Here is a 14,160-nt window from a genome sequence, read left to right as displayed (position 1 = left end):
GAATGGCATAAAGAGGGGTGGGATATAGCTATTAATGATAAAGTAATATGTGCCATTAAGCTAAGACGGGGAATATGCAGGAGAAATGATTTTGAGGAGATAGGGAGAGTGTTTGTAGAATTTATACTGTTAAAATGGAAAGGGGTCAATCAAACCATCGCAAGAGGTGTTGAAATTTTGGGAGGTTAGATAGTTACAATCGAATGGTCTCGGTGGTGGGGTGCACATTTTTATTATATATTGGTGATTATTACTTTGTCTAAATAAATAAATAAGCAATAAATCATCTATCTAAATATAAATAAATAGCATCTTTCTGAGTCTTCCGGCTGCTGGATCCGTGCAGCTTATATTTTTTGATTCATAGGTGTACCTGAAATATATCCATTGGTTACTCTTCCTGGTTTTCCATCTGTTCTCCTACCCCAAACAGTACTTTAAGGTTTGGAGCAATGGCGCCCGAAAGTCACATGTCCGAGCCCATCTGCCTGATCGAGAACAGGGACAGGAAGCTCTTTGTCTGTGAAAAGGCCCTTCACCTGCTCTCTGAAATTCGCCAGCCGGTGGTGGTGGTTGCCATTGTGGGACTCTACCGAACGGGCAAGTCCTACCTCATGAACAAACTAGCTGGCAGAAACTCAGGTGAGAGAGAAAATTGCAGCGAACCCTGGAGAGGGAGGGGGGCACACTCTACATTTAAGTATTTTATGCTCAAATGGGGGGGGGGTGGACCACAGAGTGCCCTTCTGTGCAGAGAGAATCCTGTAGTGACTTACTGGTATTCCGAGCACAATTCAAAGTGTTGGTGCTGACTTTTAAAGCCCTAAACGGCCTCGGCACAGTATACCTGAAGGAGCATCCCCACCCCCATCATCCAGCCTGGACACTGAGGTCCAGCTCCGAGGGCCTTCTGGCAGTTCCCTCACTGCGAGAAGTGAGGCTACAGGGAATCAGGCAGAGGGCCTTCTCGGTAGTGGCGTCCTCCCTGTGGAACGCCCTCCCTTCAGATGTCAAGGAAATAAACAACTATCTGACTTTTAGAAGACATCTGAAGGCAGCCCTGTTTAGGGAAGTTTTTAATGTTTGATGTTTTATCGTGTTTTTAATATTCTGTTGGGAGCCACCCAGCCAGATGGTGGGGTATAAATAATGTGTTAATGTGTTCCAAGGCAACAATTTGGACACAACTACCACAAGAGTCCAGCATGCTTCTAATCCTAGTTTTCCTGGTACATCTCTTTGGAAAATGTAGAACATTAGTAGAGTATCTGATCTGCATGTATAAGTTCCCAGGTTGAATGTTCCTAGTCTGAAAACCCTGGCGAATTGCTGTGAGTCACGGTAGACAATACTGGGTTAGATGGGCAGATTCAGTTCCATGCAGCTTTCTAGTTTCCTAAACAGAAGCCCACTTTTCCTACCACCCCATCCCCCGTGTGGGAGAGGGAACAACAGCCTTGAAATGTGTAATCTGTTTAAGACGTAAGAGCCTTCCAAGAGAAAGGGCATCAGCCCCGTTCCCTGATGTTACTAGCTCACATGTTTCCGGTTTCCTAAATCCTGAAAATTTGATTATCTCCATGGTTAGGTTTCCCCCTGGGTTCTACGGTGCAGTCGAAGACCAAGGGAATCTGGATGTGGTGTGTCCCCTACCCTGGCAGGTCTGGTCAGACTCTTGTGCTTCTGGATACAGAGGGACTAGGCGATGTGGAAAAGGTAATTCTGAACTCCTGGATGGTGCACCTGCTGAATATCTGCCTAGCATGTACGGGCATAGGACATAACAGCATTTGTGGCAGGGCCAGGCGCAACGTATCTTCCACTGTACCCAGCTGCTGGAGGATCATTGCCAGGTATTAGTCTACAGAACCAGAAAATGCACACATCAACAGAGATAAATGTTTCATACATTTAAAGTGTGACTCAGAGGCTGAAGGGACTGTGAAAACAAGCTGGTGTGAGGGTGCCGACCTCTTTGTAAACTACGGGAAATCCCCAAGTATGACTAAATATTTTGGCTGCTGGGATTTTGATGGCTCAGCACAACTTATGTAAATTTTGGAATTTCTGGTCTGCTGAAGTTGAGAGTTGGAGGAAGGTCTATACTAGTGTGAATCTGGTGTGTGAATGTTTGATGTTTTGTTGTATTTTTAATATTCTGTTGGAAGCCTCCCAGAGTGGCTGGGGAAACCCAGCCAGATGGGGGTTTAAATAATATATTATTACTACTACTACTACTACTACTACTACTACTACTACTATTTATTTACCTTGGGAAGCTTTTCTCTGGCATGGGAACAAGTGTTGGATAAAGCTTTCCCTGCTTGATTTTGACATGGCTAGCTGCTGTTAAAACCCCAGAATCGGGGCTCAAATGAAGGGAGTTTAGGGACAGCCCAGCACCAACAGCACTTTGGTACTCAGTAGTGCAACAGCGTCAGCCGCAGTCCTTAGCCCGCTGCGCCAGCTTTCCCAGGGCCAAGTAATAGCAACAAATAACTTGAGAATGAATCAGTCCTTATATATTGTGCAGCTCAGTTGGTTAGAGCATGGAGCTGATAATGTGAAGGTTGCAGGTTCGATCCCCGTATGGGACAGCTGCATTGTATTCCTGCATCGCAGGCGGTTGGACCAGATGATCCTCGGGGTCCCTTCCAACTCTACAGTTCTATGATTATATGAAGAATACTTGTAGCAACACTGCTGTGGAAGGGGAGAAGCAGAACCTAACGGCTTTCTTCCTCCTTTCTTAGGGCGATACTCAAAATGACACCTGGATCTTCGCTTTGGCTGTGCTCCTGAGCAGCACCCTGGTCTACAACAGTTTTGGTGCCATTGACCAGCAAGCTATGGATCAGCTTCAGTATCCTTCCCAAGCACTAACTCTGATTTTCATTTGCTGGAGGGAGTTTGAAGAAGTCCTGTACTAGCTCTCTCTCCTTAGGACATTGCCTCTTGTTACTCTAGAGCAGTAGGAAATCTTTTTCAGCCTTCCAGGGGTCATGTGTCAGTGGTGGGTGGGGCCAGAGACAAGAGTGTGCAGAACAACGGATGCAACTCTAACCTTTGTAGTGTTAGGTTTTCAACCTTTTTTGGTACTGTGACCCACAAGTCCACGGAGCAAGCCAGCAGTAAATCATACTGTTCAAAGTTGGTGATAACTTAGAAGAGGAGGTGTCAGGCTGGGAAGAGGAAGTCTCAGAATATGAGGAGGTTATGTTAGCCCCAAAATGGAAAACGAGTGAGGTTCCAACCAAAGAAGAATGGCAACTTAACAGAATATGCACAACATGCAGGCTTAGCATACAGAATAAGAGAACAAGAAGAGCGTACATTTAAAGAAGATTGGAAAATGTTTATTAAATATATGGAATATAATTGTGCCCAGCTGAAAACGCTGGCAACATTAAGATAAATTCAACAGTGTAAATGAGTTTTGATGCACGCAATAATGGTAAACTGATTGGTATAGGTTTTTGTAAAATATACAGGGATTTAAGACAGGTAAAATGAACCATGGAAAGGGAAGAAGAGAAGGCATTGATATCTTAAGGATGTAAAATGAGAATTTGAAATTGTAAAACAGAAAATTTAATAAAAATATATACATTAAAAAACAGAAGATGTGGAGGTAACAGGGTTTAGTGAGCAGGAAGAATCTGTGGCAGAGAGCAGTCCACAATCAAAGGCAGAAGCCGAAGCCGGCGAGTGGGAGGAGGCCAAGAGGAAGATGAATCAGGTCAATGAAAAGTCACAGGAGTCTCCCCATCCTGCTGCTACAATCTTCCCTCCCCACTTGTCTCCCAGAACCAGAAGAGGGCTGAAATGGGCAGAGCAGTAGCAAGTTGCATGCAGACACAGTCTCTGATTGTTTGGGGGAAAGCCCTGGAGAGGAGGGACTTAGACTGCTATGGGGAGGTGGGGACTTTCAGTCTCAGCAATGGATTCATGGGGCAAGACCTACCGGAGGTGAGCTGCTGTATTCCTTAGGCCTGACACTCAACCAAGTCCATGAAGATCCTGCTTTTGCTAATAAAGAGTTAACTCGCAACTTTGAACGTCTTTGACACCATTTTTCTAAAACTGCCATCCACGTGCCACATAAAGTTGAAGGGCTTTTCTCTCCTGTTGTAGCTTTATTTTCCTGTGGCAATAATTCCAAAGCAGGACACCCTTGGGGGCGGGATGAGGGGGAAGAGGCATGGAAAGGGTGCATTGTGAGGACATCATCGCCACAATTGCAGCTGCATGAGGATTTGTTCTGCCCATGCAATGGAAAGGTTAATGAGATGGCTCTCCAAAATATGCAGCAGTTTAAAGGTAAAGGACCTTTCTCATTTGAATCGAACTACCTGTTCTGTATTGCATGGCTATGCGGTAGGGGTATTTCGAGGGGTGCTTGTTCTCCCCCTGTGCACGCAACTGGTCTCTTGATTCCTAAACCTGGCCAACAGCTATGTGACAGAACTCACGGAGCGCATCAAAGCCAAATCGTCCCCCGGGGGCGGCAGTGGGGGACTGGAAGACTCTGCTGAGTTTGTCCGCTTCTTCCCAAGTTTCGTCTGGGCCTTGCGGGATTTCACCTTGCAGCTGGAGCTGAATGGGCGCCCCATCACTGAAGACGAGTATCTGGAACATTCCTTGAGATTAAAGAAAGGTACTAACAGTGGCGGACGAATTCAGTGGCTTCCCCCAAAGAATTCCAGGAGCTGTTGTTCATTAAAGATGCTGAGAAAGGTGCTGGGAAACCACTCTTCCCCTTCCCAAACTACAGAGTTCCTTGGGAAGCAGGATTGTTTGTTAAACCACTCTGGGAAATGTAGCATTTTGGAGGGGATTAGGGGTCTCCTAAAAACTTTTCGCACCCTTAACAAACTCCAGTTCCCGGAATTCTCTGGGAGAAGCCATGACTGGTTAAAATGGTATCATATTGCTTTGAAGTATCGTGTGAATGTGGCCTTAGTTTAATACCTACCGGTAGTCTAGGTGTGTAACGTGGTGTCTATACTACCTAGCAGAGTTGTGTTTCAAAGCACGTTTGATGTGTTTACACATCACATTTATTTGAAACAGTAGCAGCTTTCCTCTGCACAAAATTGCTTCCAACGAACCACAATAAAATACAGTATATAAACTGTTTCAAAGGGGTAGCCAAGTTACTCTGTTGCAGCAAACACAACAGAAACTTGCTAACATACTGACAGCCAGCCCTGTTGGGGCCCCAGTCAGCATGGACAATGCTCAGGAATGATGGGAGTTGTACCCTCATCATACCCAGAGGGTACTAGGCTGGCTAACCCAGCTTTGTAACTTGCATGTGTGTATATATCTGCCAACTTGGGATAACATTCCATGCACCCGAGAGAATAAGCTTATGCCATAACACACTTGCTAGTCTTTAAAGTGCATGAGACTGTTGTTTTTAGTAGAAGAGTTTGTATTTGAAGAAGAGTTTGGATTTGATATCCCGCTTTATCACTACCTTAAGGAGTCTCAAAGCGGCTAACATTCTCCTTTCCCTTCCTCCCCCACAACAAACCCTCTGTGAGGTGAGTGGGGCTGAGAGACTTCAGAGAAGTGTGACTAGCCCAAGGTCACCCAGCAGCTGCATGTGGAGGAGCAGAGACACGAACCCGGTTCACCAGATTACGAGACTACCGCTCCTAACCACTACACCACACTGGCTCTCAACCACTATATACCACTATATATATTTAAAAAACACTCAGAATTCATAAGGCATCTGAAATTACTAGCTATTGCTTAAAACTTAGAAACGGTGCCACCCCTGCCTATAGGCTTGCCATCTACAGTTAGATCTAAGAGTCAGAAGGGGGGAAAGCAAGGAAGAGGGGAAAGGGTTGTGTGTCTATGGACTTAATAAGGATAACCATGAAGTATAGTATGCCTTCCCTTCTGTAGTATGAAATATCCGCCTTGCTCAAATCCCACTTTTCCTCTTCCATGTGCTAACCCACTGGTATCTTTGCGTTTCCATGTGCCATTTCAGATTTACCCACAAGCTCCCCATCTCCTGTTAATATTTGTATGTGCCATTTCAGATTTATCCACAAGCTCCCCATCTCCTGTTAATATTTGTATGTGCCATTTCAGATTTACCCACAAGCTCCCCATCTCCTGTTAATATTTGTATGTGCCATTTCAGATTTACCCACAAGCTCCCCATCTCCTGTTAATATTTGTATGTGCCATTTCAGATTTACCCACAAGCTCCCCATCTCCTGTTAATATTTGTACTGGTACTGTATTTGTTAGAAACTGCATTTCACAAAGAATGAATTGTACTGGGGGGAAGGAAAACCTCTGTAATGTAATGTAACAGCTGCAGAATCTTGTGACTCTGATTGAGGTCACAGAAATGCTGACTCATTGTCTTGCTAATTTGTTAACAACCTTTAAAAGTGAGTTACAGGTGGGTAGCCGTGTTGGTCTGCCATAGTCAAAACAAAATCGAAAATTCTTTCTAGTAGCACCTTAGAGACCAACTGAGTTTGTTCCTGGTATGAGCTTTCGTGTGCAAGCACACTTCTTCAGATACCAAGTATCAGGTATCTGAAGAAGTGTGCTTGCACACGAAAGCTCATACCAGGAACAAACTCAGTTGGTCTCTAAGGTGCTACTAGAAAGAATTTTCGATTTTGTTTTAAAAGTGAGTGTGTTTCTTATATAGGAGGGGAGGGAGTTGGAGGTTGTCTTGTTGTTGTTTCATTGACCAACAACAACAACAACAACAACAACAACAACAACATGGGAGTGTGGAAACTTCAAGCAGATGCTGTGTCTGGAGGAGTTTGTGAGTACAGACAAACTGGGCACTGATATCTTACACACTGCTATGAAAGAGTTTCTGAAGCAAGAAGCAAGAAGATCCTCTCTTGGGCTCAAATGCATTTTATCGGACTTGATATGCACAAATAAAACTGCTTGTTAACAGTTGCCATCCTGCAAGTAAAGAGTCATCTTCAGAGCTGGAGTCTACTTCATCACGAAGGCTTTGAGGGTGAAACCCTTGCATGACTCAGAAAAACAGCTAACACCTCCATCTTCTTCCAGGTGATGCCTCTGATGTTCAGCTGTACAACCTGCCTCGCAAATGCATCCGGATGTTCTTCCCCACTCGCAAGTGTTTCATTTTCGACCGCCCCACTACTAGGAAGAACCTGCCCCGGCTGGAGTCGATGCAGGAGAGCCAGCTGGAACCTGACTTTGTGGAACAAGCCGGCCAGTTCTGCCGCTACATCTATAGAACATCCAAGGAAAAGACCATCCCAGGAGGACACTTTGTCAATGGCCGCTGTGAGTCCTGGTAACTCTGTAGTCCTCCTCAGATCAGCTGGTTGACAGCTGAGTGGCCCTGTGCACCTGTCAAAATTGCCCCAGGGAGGAGCTTGGGATCTGGCCCACCATCCTAGCTACTTGATTTTGCATTGCAGTGGGCCACTCTGAGCACAGGCAGTTCAGCGTGCCCTCCCATAAGTGCTCCTTTGCTTTTTCCCCCTCGTAGTGCTGGCGAACCTAGTGACGACCTATGTGGACACCATTCGCAGTGGGCAAGTGCCTTGCATGGAGAGCGCAGTGCTGGCCTTGGCTGAGATTGAGAACTCGGCTGCTATCCATGATGCTACTGTGCGCTACGGGGAGCTGATGGATCAAAAGCTGAAGCTTCCTACAGAGACGGTCCAGGAGCTGCTGGGGATCCACGCCGAGTGTGAGAAGGAGGCCCTGCAGGTGTTCCTGGCTCGTGCCTTCAAGGATGACAAACAACGGTTCCAGGTGGAACTCATGGTAGGCTGTCCCTTGATATCTGCGTGTTAAGAGGTGGTGCATTGAGTGTGTCGGTCTGGTTGCAAAACAAACAAGGAGCAAGCATGTTAAGCCTGGACAGCTGGCTTATTTACTAGGAGTTAAGTACCAGCGGTACATCATTTTCATATTCAATGTATAGCACGCTGTGAATTTCAGATCCTCTTTCCATAGTTTTTTCCATGCTGCAAACTGTATATTATACCCAAATATTCAGATTTTTGTCCGCCGCACTGCAATCTTTTGGTGGAGGGTGGTTAAGAAATGTCTTGAACAATTTTATTCTAAAAATAAGTCTGTGGCACACAAAGTCTGTTCTCCCAGAACAGAAATGTTTCAAAGTGCTTAGCTATGTCTCAGCTTTATTTTGTTTGTGTTACCAGAAAACCATGGACCAGATGAAGGAGGGCTTCTGCCAAAAGAATGAGCAGGAATCTTCAAAACTCTGTTGGGCTGTGTTGATGTCCTTGTCTGGGGAGTTGGAGGAAAACATCAAACAGGGGGTTTACTCTCGTCCTGGCGGTCACAAGCTGTTTTCAGATGACCTGAAGGAAATGGAACGGAGATACCACCAAGAACAGAAAAAAGGAGTGATGGTGAGGAAGGGCGAGGGCTGCTGAATGAACATCTTAAAGGGACATTGTAATGTTTCTGGGGAGCTCGGCTGATTGAAGGGTGGGGGTGCACTCAAAATCAAGGTTTTCTCAGAATTCAAATTAGGTGCAAAGTTCATATATGAGTACCAGGGCTGGCAATTGGGTATTGAAATTGTGACTGCGGAAACCCAGCCAGATGGGTGGGGTATGAATAAATTGTTGTTGTTGTTGTTGTTGTTGTTGTTGTTGTTGTTGTTGTAACATTTTTAAAATTCTGAACCCATGAAAAATGAAGCATTGTCAGACTGCTGTCTAGTAGCTCATTGTTCAACCTGGTAGCAAACAGAAAGGCATACAGCTGAAACAAGCTCAGATTCCAGGTCCATTCGAGAGACATATAAAAAGTAGACTGGGAGAGAGATTGTGGGAGGTTGTTCTGCTTCCCCAAGCTATGTGCCTGAGCTTCCCAATTTAGGACCTATACAGATGTGACACAGGAAGTCCGCAGTGTTTTGAATTTTACTTAAAATCAATTGCTAGAGATTGAACAACAACAACAACAACAACAACAACAACAACAACAACAACAACAACAACAACAAAGAGATTGCAGATTGGACTAGAACACAGTGGCACTGGGAGATCCTTGCAGGGTGCTGTTTAGATGAGGAAAGCAGGCGACTTTTTCTTCCATCCTGGCTGCTCTGGTGTGATGTGCAGTCCCCAGCTAGCAGATCCAGTCACAGGCATCCCTCAACATATCTGCTTAGGCTCTTAGAGGGCCACAGTTCCAGGGGTGAATAATACAGAGGACTGAGCCTCTAGGGCTTGCTGATCAGAAGGTCAGCGGTTTGAATCCCTGTGATGGGTTGCGTTCTCGTTGCTCTTTTCCAGCTCCTGCCAACCTAGCCGTTCGAAAACACACCAGTGTAAGTAGTTAAATAGGTACCGCTGCGGCGGGAAGGTAAACGGCATTTCTGTGCGCTCTGGTTTCCATCACGGTGTTCCATTGCGCCAGAAGTGGTTTAGTCATGCTGGCCACATGACCCAGAAAGCTGTCTGTGGACAAACGCTGGCTCCCTCAGCCTGAAAGCAAGAGGAGTTCCGCAGCCCCATAGTTGCCTTTGACTGGACTTAACCGTCCAGTTGTCCTTTTTAATACCGAGGTAATAGAAGAAGGAATTCCACAGCCCCCAGCTGCAGGATGAGATCTACTTTGTGCCTGAAATGAAAGGGGTGCCTGCCAGGGAGTGAAATGCCATCTGAGCCATCTATCTTCTCACAGTCCATGCTTCAGACAGCCCCCCTTCCTCTTTATTTTTAACATCACTGCAGAAATGTTTGTGCATTTGCATTTCTCCTTTCTCACCTTATAAACCAAAAATGGGAAGCTTGAAGCAGGCGGGGACCAAATCTGTTTTAGCCGGCCTCTCCTCATTCCCTCTGCTGACTCTTCTGTTGCAGGCAGAGACAGTCCTACAGCGGTTCCTCAAGGAGAAGGAGAATGTCAGCAGAGCCATACTGCTAAGTGATCAAGCTCTCTCAGAGAAAGAGAAGGAAATGGCAGGTAAAGTAGCATGCTTGTGGCAGTGATCAACAATGAGGCTCCCTGGAGGTCTTCCCCTGGTGCCCACGAAGACTTTGGGCCTCCCCACATGCTTGCCCACTTAGTCATGAAGTTGTGGGTGTGGTTATATTTTAAGTCCTTGAAAATGACATAGAAGTATGTTGGAAAAGAGACATTTTCTCCTCCTTCCTCTTTCAGCTCTATGTGCTTTTCAAGGCTCAGAACTCTACTGGATCAAACTTTTACCAGATCCCTCCGGAAAATGACACTTTTTTTTTCGTGCACATTCTCTCATTCTGCCTCTCTGAGGGGGAGGGCTGATTTGAAAGAAGCCTACTGAAAGCGCTTTTCAGTCAGCAGCTCACCTCTCTCTTCCCTCTCTCTGTCATCCTATTTTTTTGCCCCCTTCCAAAGCTTCTGTTGTTCCCTGACACACCCACATAGTCACCTCCCCCTTTCAGCAGAACAGCTGTCACTAAAGCAGATGTCACGTTCCAGGGGAGTCTCCAGCTGTTTCCTAAGACTCCGGCAGACAGCCTATCTATTAAGCATCCATCCTGAGACCTGATGGTTTAGGGCAGTATTTAAATTTAATAAATAATAATAATAATGATCTGCTTGCAGAAAGCTTTTGCAGAGGTTTGATTCAATCCAATGTTTGTTGAGCATTCATTGTGATTTGTTTACGGGGATGTTGTATGACAATGAACGTTCATCCTGACTTGCTTACACATTTTCCCTTTTCGTCATTCACATCCCACAATTTTCAGTTCAATTGCCTGTCACTTTCCTAATAGCAGAAAAAAAGTTTCTTTTTGAATTGGAATTCTTGCACTAGGACAACAGAATTCATTAATTGACTTCAATGTGCAAACCTAAATTTCCTAGTATTCACTTGAATCCGTCCTCACAAACTACTGCTATGTATTATTTACTTCTGCTACTACTACTTTTCTATTTTCTAGTTGTTTGGGGCTTCTTACTTTCTCCAGATACAGATATGAATGGTATGCAGGGCCACTGAGCATTAACAAACTTCAAGCAGTAATTCTGGCCCCTTTAACCCTATTTTAGCCAAACCCAAACTCCATAGTAACCATAGAACAATATCTTGTGACTCTGCACAAACACCTGCAGTTATTCGTTCTTCCTTTTTTTCATTCCCGGGACAGAGGCGAAGGCAAAGGCTGAAACTGCGCAGCGAGAGCAGGAGATCCAGAAGCAGAAGCAAGCTGAGCTGGAACAGAAGATGGAGGATCAGAAACGGAGCTACGAACTGAACATCCAGCAGCTGGAGGAGAAGATGGTGAAAGAAAGGGAAAATCTACTGAAAGAGCAGGATAGGATGATGGATAGTAAACTCAGGGTAACTGTCACAGGCCCATCTTGGGCCTCTTCTCAATTTGCAACAAGCAAACACAAGAACGCTAGTTTGGGTGGTTCTAGAGTTGTGCTTCCTTACAAAATGGATCAAGTCAGGCCCAGGGGAGTGTTAGCCCTCTTCCTCATAATCCCAGGGCTCCTATCTTATTTAGTTAGCAATGTTTTTCCCGGTCAGGCATCCCTCTGAGACACACTCAGCTGTGGAGGGAAGCTTCTGGGGTTGGAAGGAAGTTCATCATGATCTGAGCCATCTCTTTGACTGAGTGTCAAGTGGCAGACAATGACGTTAAAAACTCAAATTCCATTCAATTAGATGCCACCTTTAGAACACCAGAAGAAAGCTTTTGCCTTTCAGTTTGGCTGGGAAATATTCTTAAACACACCGGAAACTGAATCACACCCTTTTGCTTTTGATGTTAATGCCCTCTCTTCTTGCAGGAGCAAGAGGCTTTGCTGAAGGATGGATTCCAGAAAGAAGCAAATCGACTAAATGAGGAGATTAATCAACTGAGACAACAGACTCAAAAGATCAAGGAGCCATCTTGGATTGGCAGGGTGTTGGGTGGCCTGGCAGATGCTGTCACATGTTTTTTGCCTGGTGTTGTCTCCAAACTTGCTGGATCGCTGGTTTCTAACTTTATAAAGCGCTTGTGAATGATCAAGCAGGAAAAGGCCTTGTCTGGAACATTTCCTGTCCTGTCCTTCCAAGATTGTATTGAAGATGCAGATTGGGTGCAGATTTCCTTGAACACATTAAAATGGTGCTGTACTTGTCAAAGGCAACCTCTTTACCAAGCCAGTTAGCTACTTGCATGCCTGTTGCCTATGAAGGACTTTTTGCCAGGCAGTGTGTCAGGTGACACCCATGCCACTATCGCGAAGAAAGCTGCTGTGTTGATGCAGCCTGAGTGCCATATTGCAGTATTAGTGCAGTGATGCTTACCACAGACTTGACCTGATAATGTGGTTGGGTGCAGATTGTTAAGCACATAGAAGCTTACAAATTTGACTGTCACATTTGAGGGTAGGTTTAATTGCTGGATTTGAAATATGCCTGTTTGCTTTGATCTTGTACTGTACACATTGTTGTTTTTTTTATACGTGAATAAACGTCTGGCAAAATAATAAAATAATTATGGAGTTCACAACATTGCATTTTTAATTGTGTGTTTCATTAAATTTTCTTGTGGCGTGGGAGGTGGCTTATTTATTTATTTAACCTTTTTCTCCCAAGGAAATTCAAGGTGGCATACTCCTCACCGAATCCCCACAAGAGCCCTATGAGGTTGGTTAGGCTGTGGGAGGCTTTGAATGCCCTATGGTCATCATCACCCAAGTGTCATGGCCATGTGGGGATTCGAACGCTGGTCTCCCAGGTCCTTGTCCAACACTCTTAACCACTATACCACCCTGGACAAAGATGTACAATATCCACAAAAATGTCATGCTATCTGAATTTGCTTTTTGTAGCAGCCGTGTGCCCCAAATCCTACTTATAGGCCCCAGCACCTGTTTTCCAGTCAGTCAGAAGCACAGAGTCTGCTGGAGAAACCCTGGCCTGATAGAGAGTCTCAGATTTCACATGCCATGGAGCCAGAGTTTGAAAGCAGGGTTGACTCCCAATCTGCAAAAGGTGAGGAGGAGTTTCTGCACCGAGGCGAAGTTGAGTTATATCAGGAGCAGCAAAGTGGGAGGATAAGACGTAGGGATTGTGCAAGGCAGAGCAAAATGTTATTTAGCTTGTAAGTTTCTTGTTCTAGCCAAAGGCCACGACTAACTTGTATTATTATTAATAAAATAATACAGAACATATGTCCATAATATAAAAATTCATAATATGAAAAGTGACTGCCAAGTTCATGAGCATTAAAGCAGTTTCCCTTGTGCATCTCTGACAGCTCAAATTCTGATATTATTTCGCCTTTTTAAAGTTCAGTTTGCCAACATCCATGATGTAAGAGAGAGAAGTTAGAGCAAAATGTGGATTTGCACGCCCTCTTCTCATTAATGTAGAGGCCTCCCAATGATCTCTTTGCCATCTCAGTCTCATCCCAGACCTTTTCCCCCTTTAAGTGTACTGCAGTCACACAATCAATCAGTGGGTTCCACACAGCCACAAAAACAAACAAAAACGCAAAATAAATAGCAAAAACAGACAGACGTCAGCGTAACGCTCAAATTTGAAGCACTGCACTCAAAACGGAAGTGTGGCACTCAAATTGGAAGCGTGGCACTCAAAACGGAGCATGTTTGGCTTCAGAAAAAAGTTCACAAACCGGAACACTTACTTCCGGGTTTGCAGTGTTTGGGTTCCAAGTTGTTTGAGTACCAAAGTGTTTGAGAACCAAGGTATCACTGTATTTAACATTTACAGAATGAAAGCTCAGTAGTTTGCTCCTTCGGCTTTTAATGAACAGCTGGCAAACGCAGCTCCCTGATAAGGCACAACACACCCCACTGCTCCTGGGGATCTCTAAAGCAGCAAGCCGGTAACCAGCGAGATGGTTTCCTAATCAGGTCCAGAGTAGCCTACAGTGGTACCTCGGGTTACAAACGCTTTGGGTTACAAACACTTTGGGTTACAGACTCTGCTAACCCAGAAGTAGTACCTCAGCTTAAGAATTTTACCTCAGGATGAGAACAGAAATTGCGTGGCGGCAGCGGGAGGCCCCATTAGCTAAAGTGGTACCTCAGGTTAAGAACGGTTTCAGGTTAAGAACGGACCTCTGGAACGAATTAAGTACATAACCAGAGGTAACACTGTACTGGCGTTTTCTCCCAAGATGAGAT

General features: G+C 45.0%; 1 protein-coding gene across 1 annotated transcript; it reads left to right on the top strand.

The window, feature by feature from the left end:
* The first annotated feature begins 394 nt into the window (after positions 1-394).
* On the top strand, positions 395-12,207 carry LOC117051689 (guanylate-binding protein 1-like). Its single transcript, XM_033158279.1, has 10 exons — positions 395-642; positions 1,589-1,716; positions 2,754-2,863; positions 4,455-4,657; positions 7,075-7,317; positions 7,526-7,806; positions 8,208-8,420; positions 9,885-9,987; positions 11,160-11,353; positions 11,809-12,207. Exons 1-10 carry the CDS (start codon positions 453-455, stop codon positions 12,022-12,024), a joined length of 1,881 nt encoding a protein of 626 aa, XP_033014170.1. The 5' UTR covers positions 395-452; the 3' UTR covers positions 12,025-12,207.
* The last annotated feature ends 1,953 nt before the right edge of the window (positions 12,208-14,160 follow it).

Source organism: Lacerta agilis, chromosome 8 (assembly GCF_009819535.1).
Source record: "Lacerta agilis isolate rLacAgi1 chromosome 8, rLacAgi1.pri, whole genome shotgun sequence".
In the NCBI taxonomy this organism is placed as follows: domain Eukaryota; kingdom Metazoa; phylum Chordata; class Lepidosauria; order Squamata; family Lacertidae; genus Lacerta; species Lacerta agilis.
This window is presented reverse-complemented; position numbering and strand designations above follow the sequence as displayed.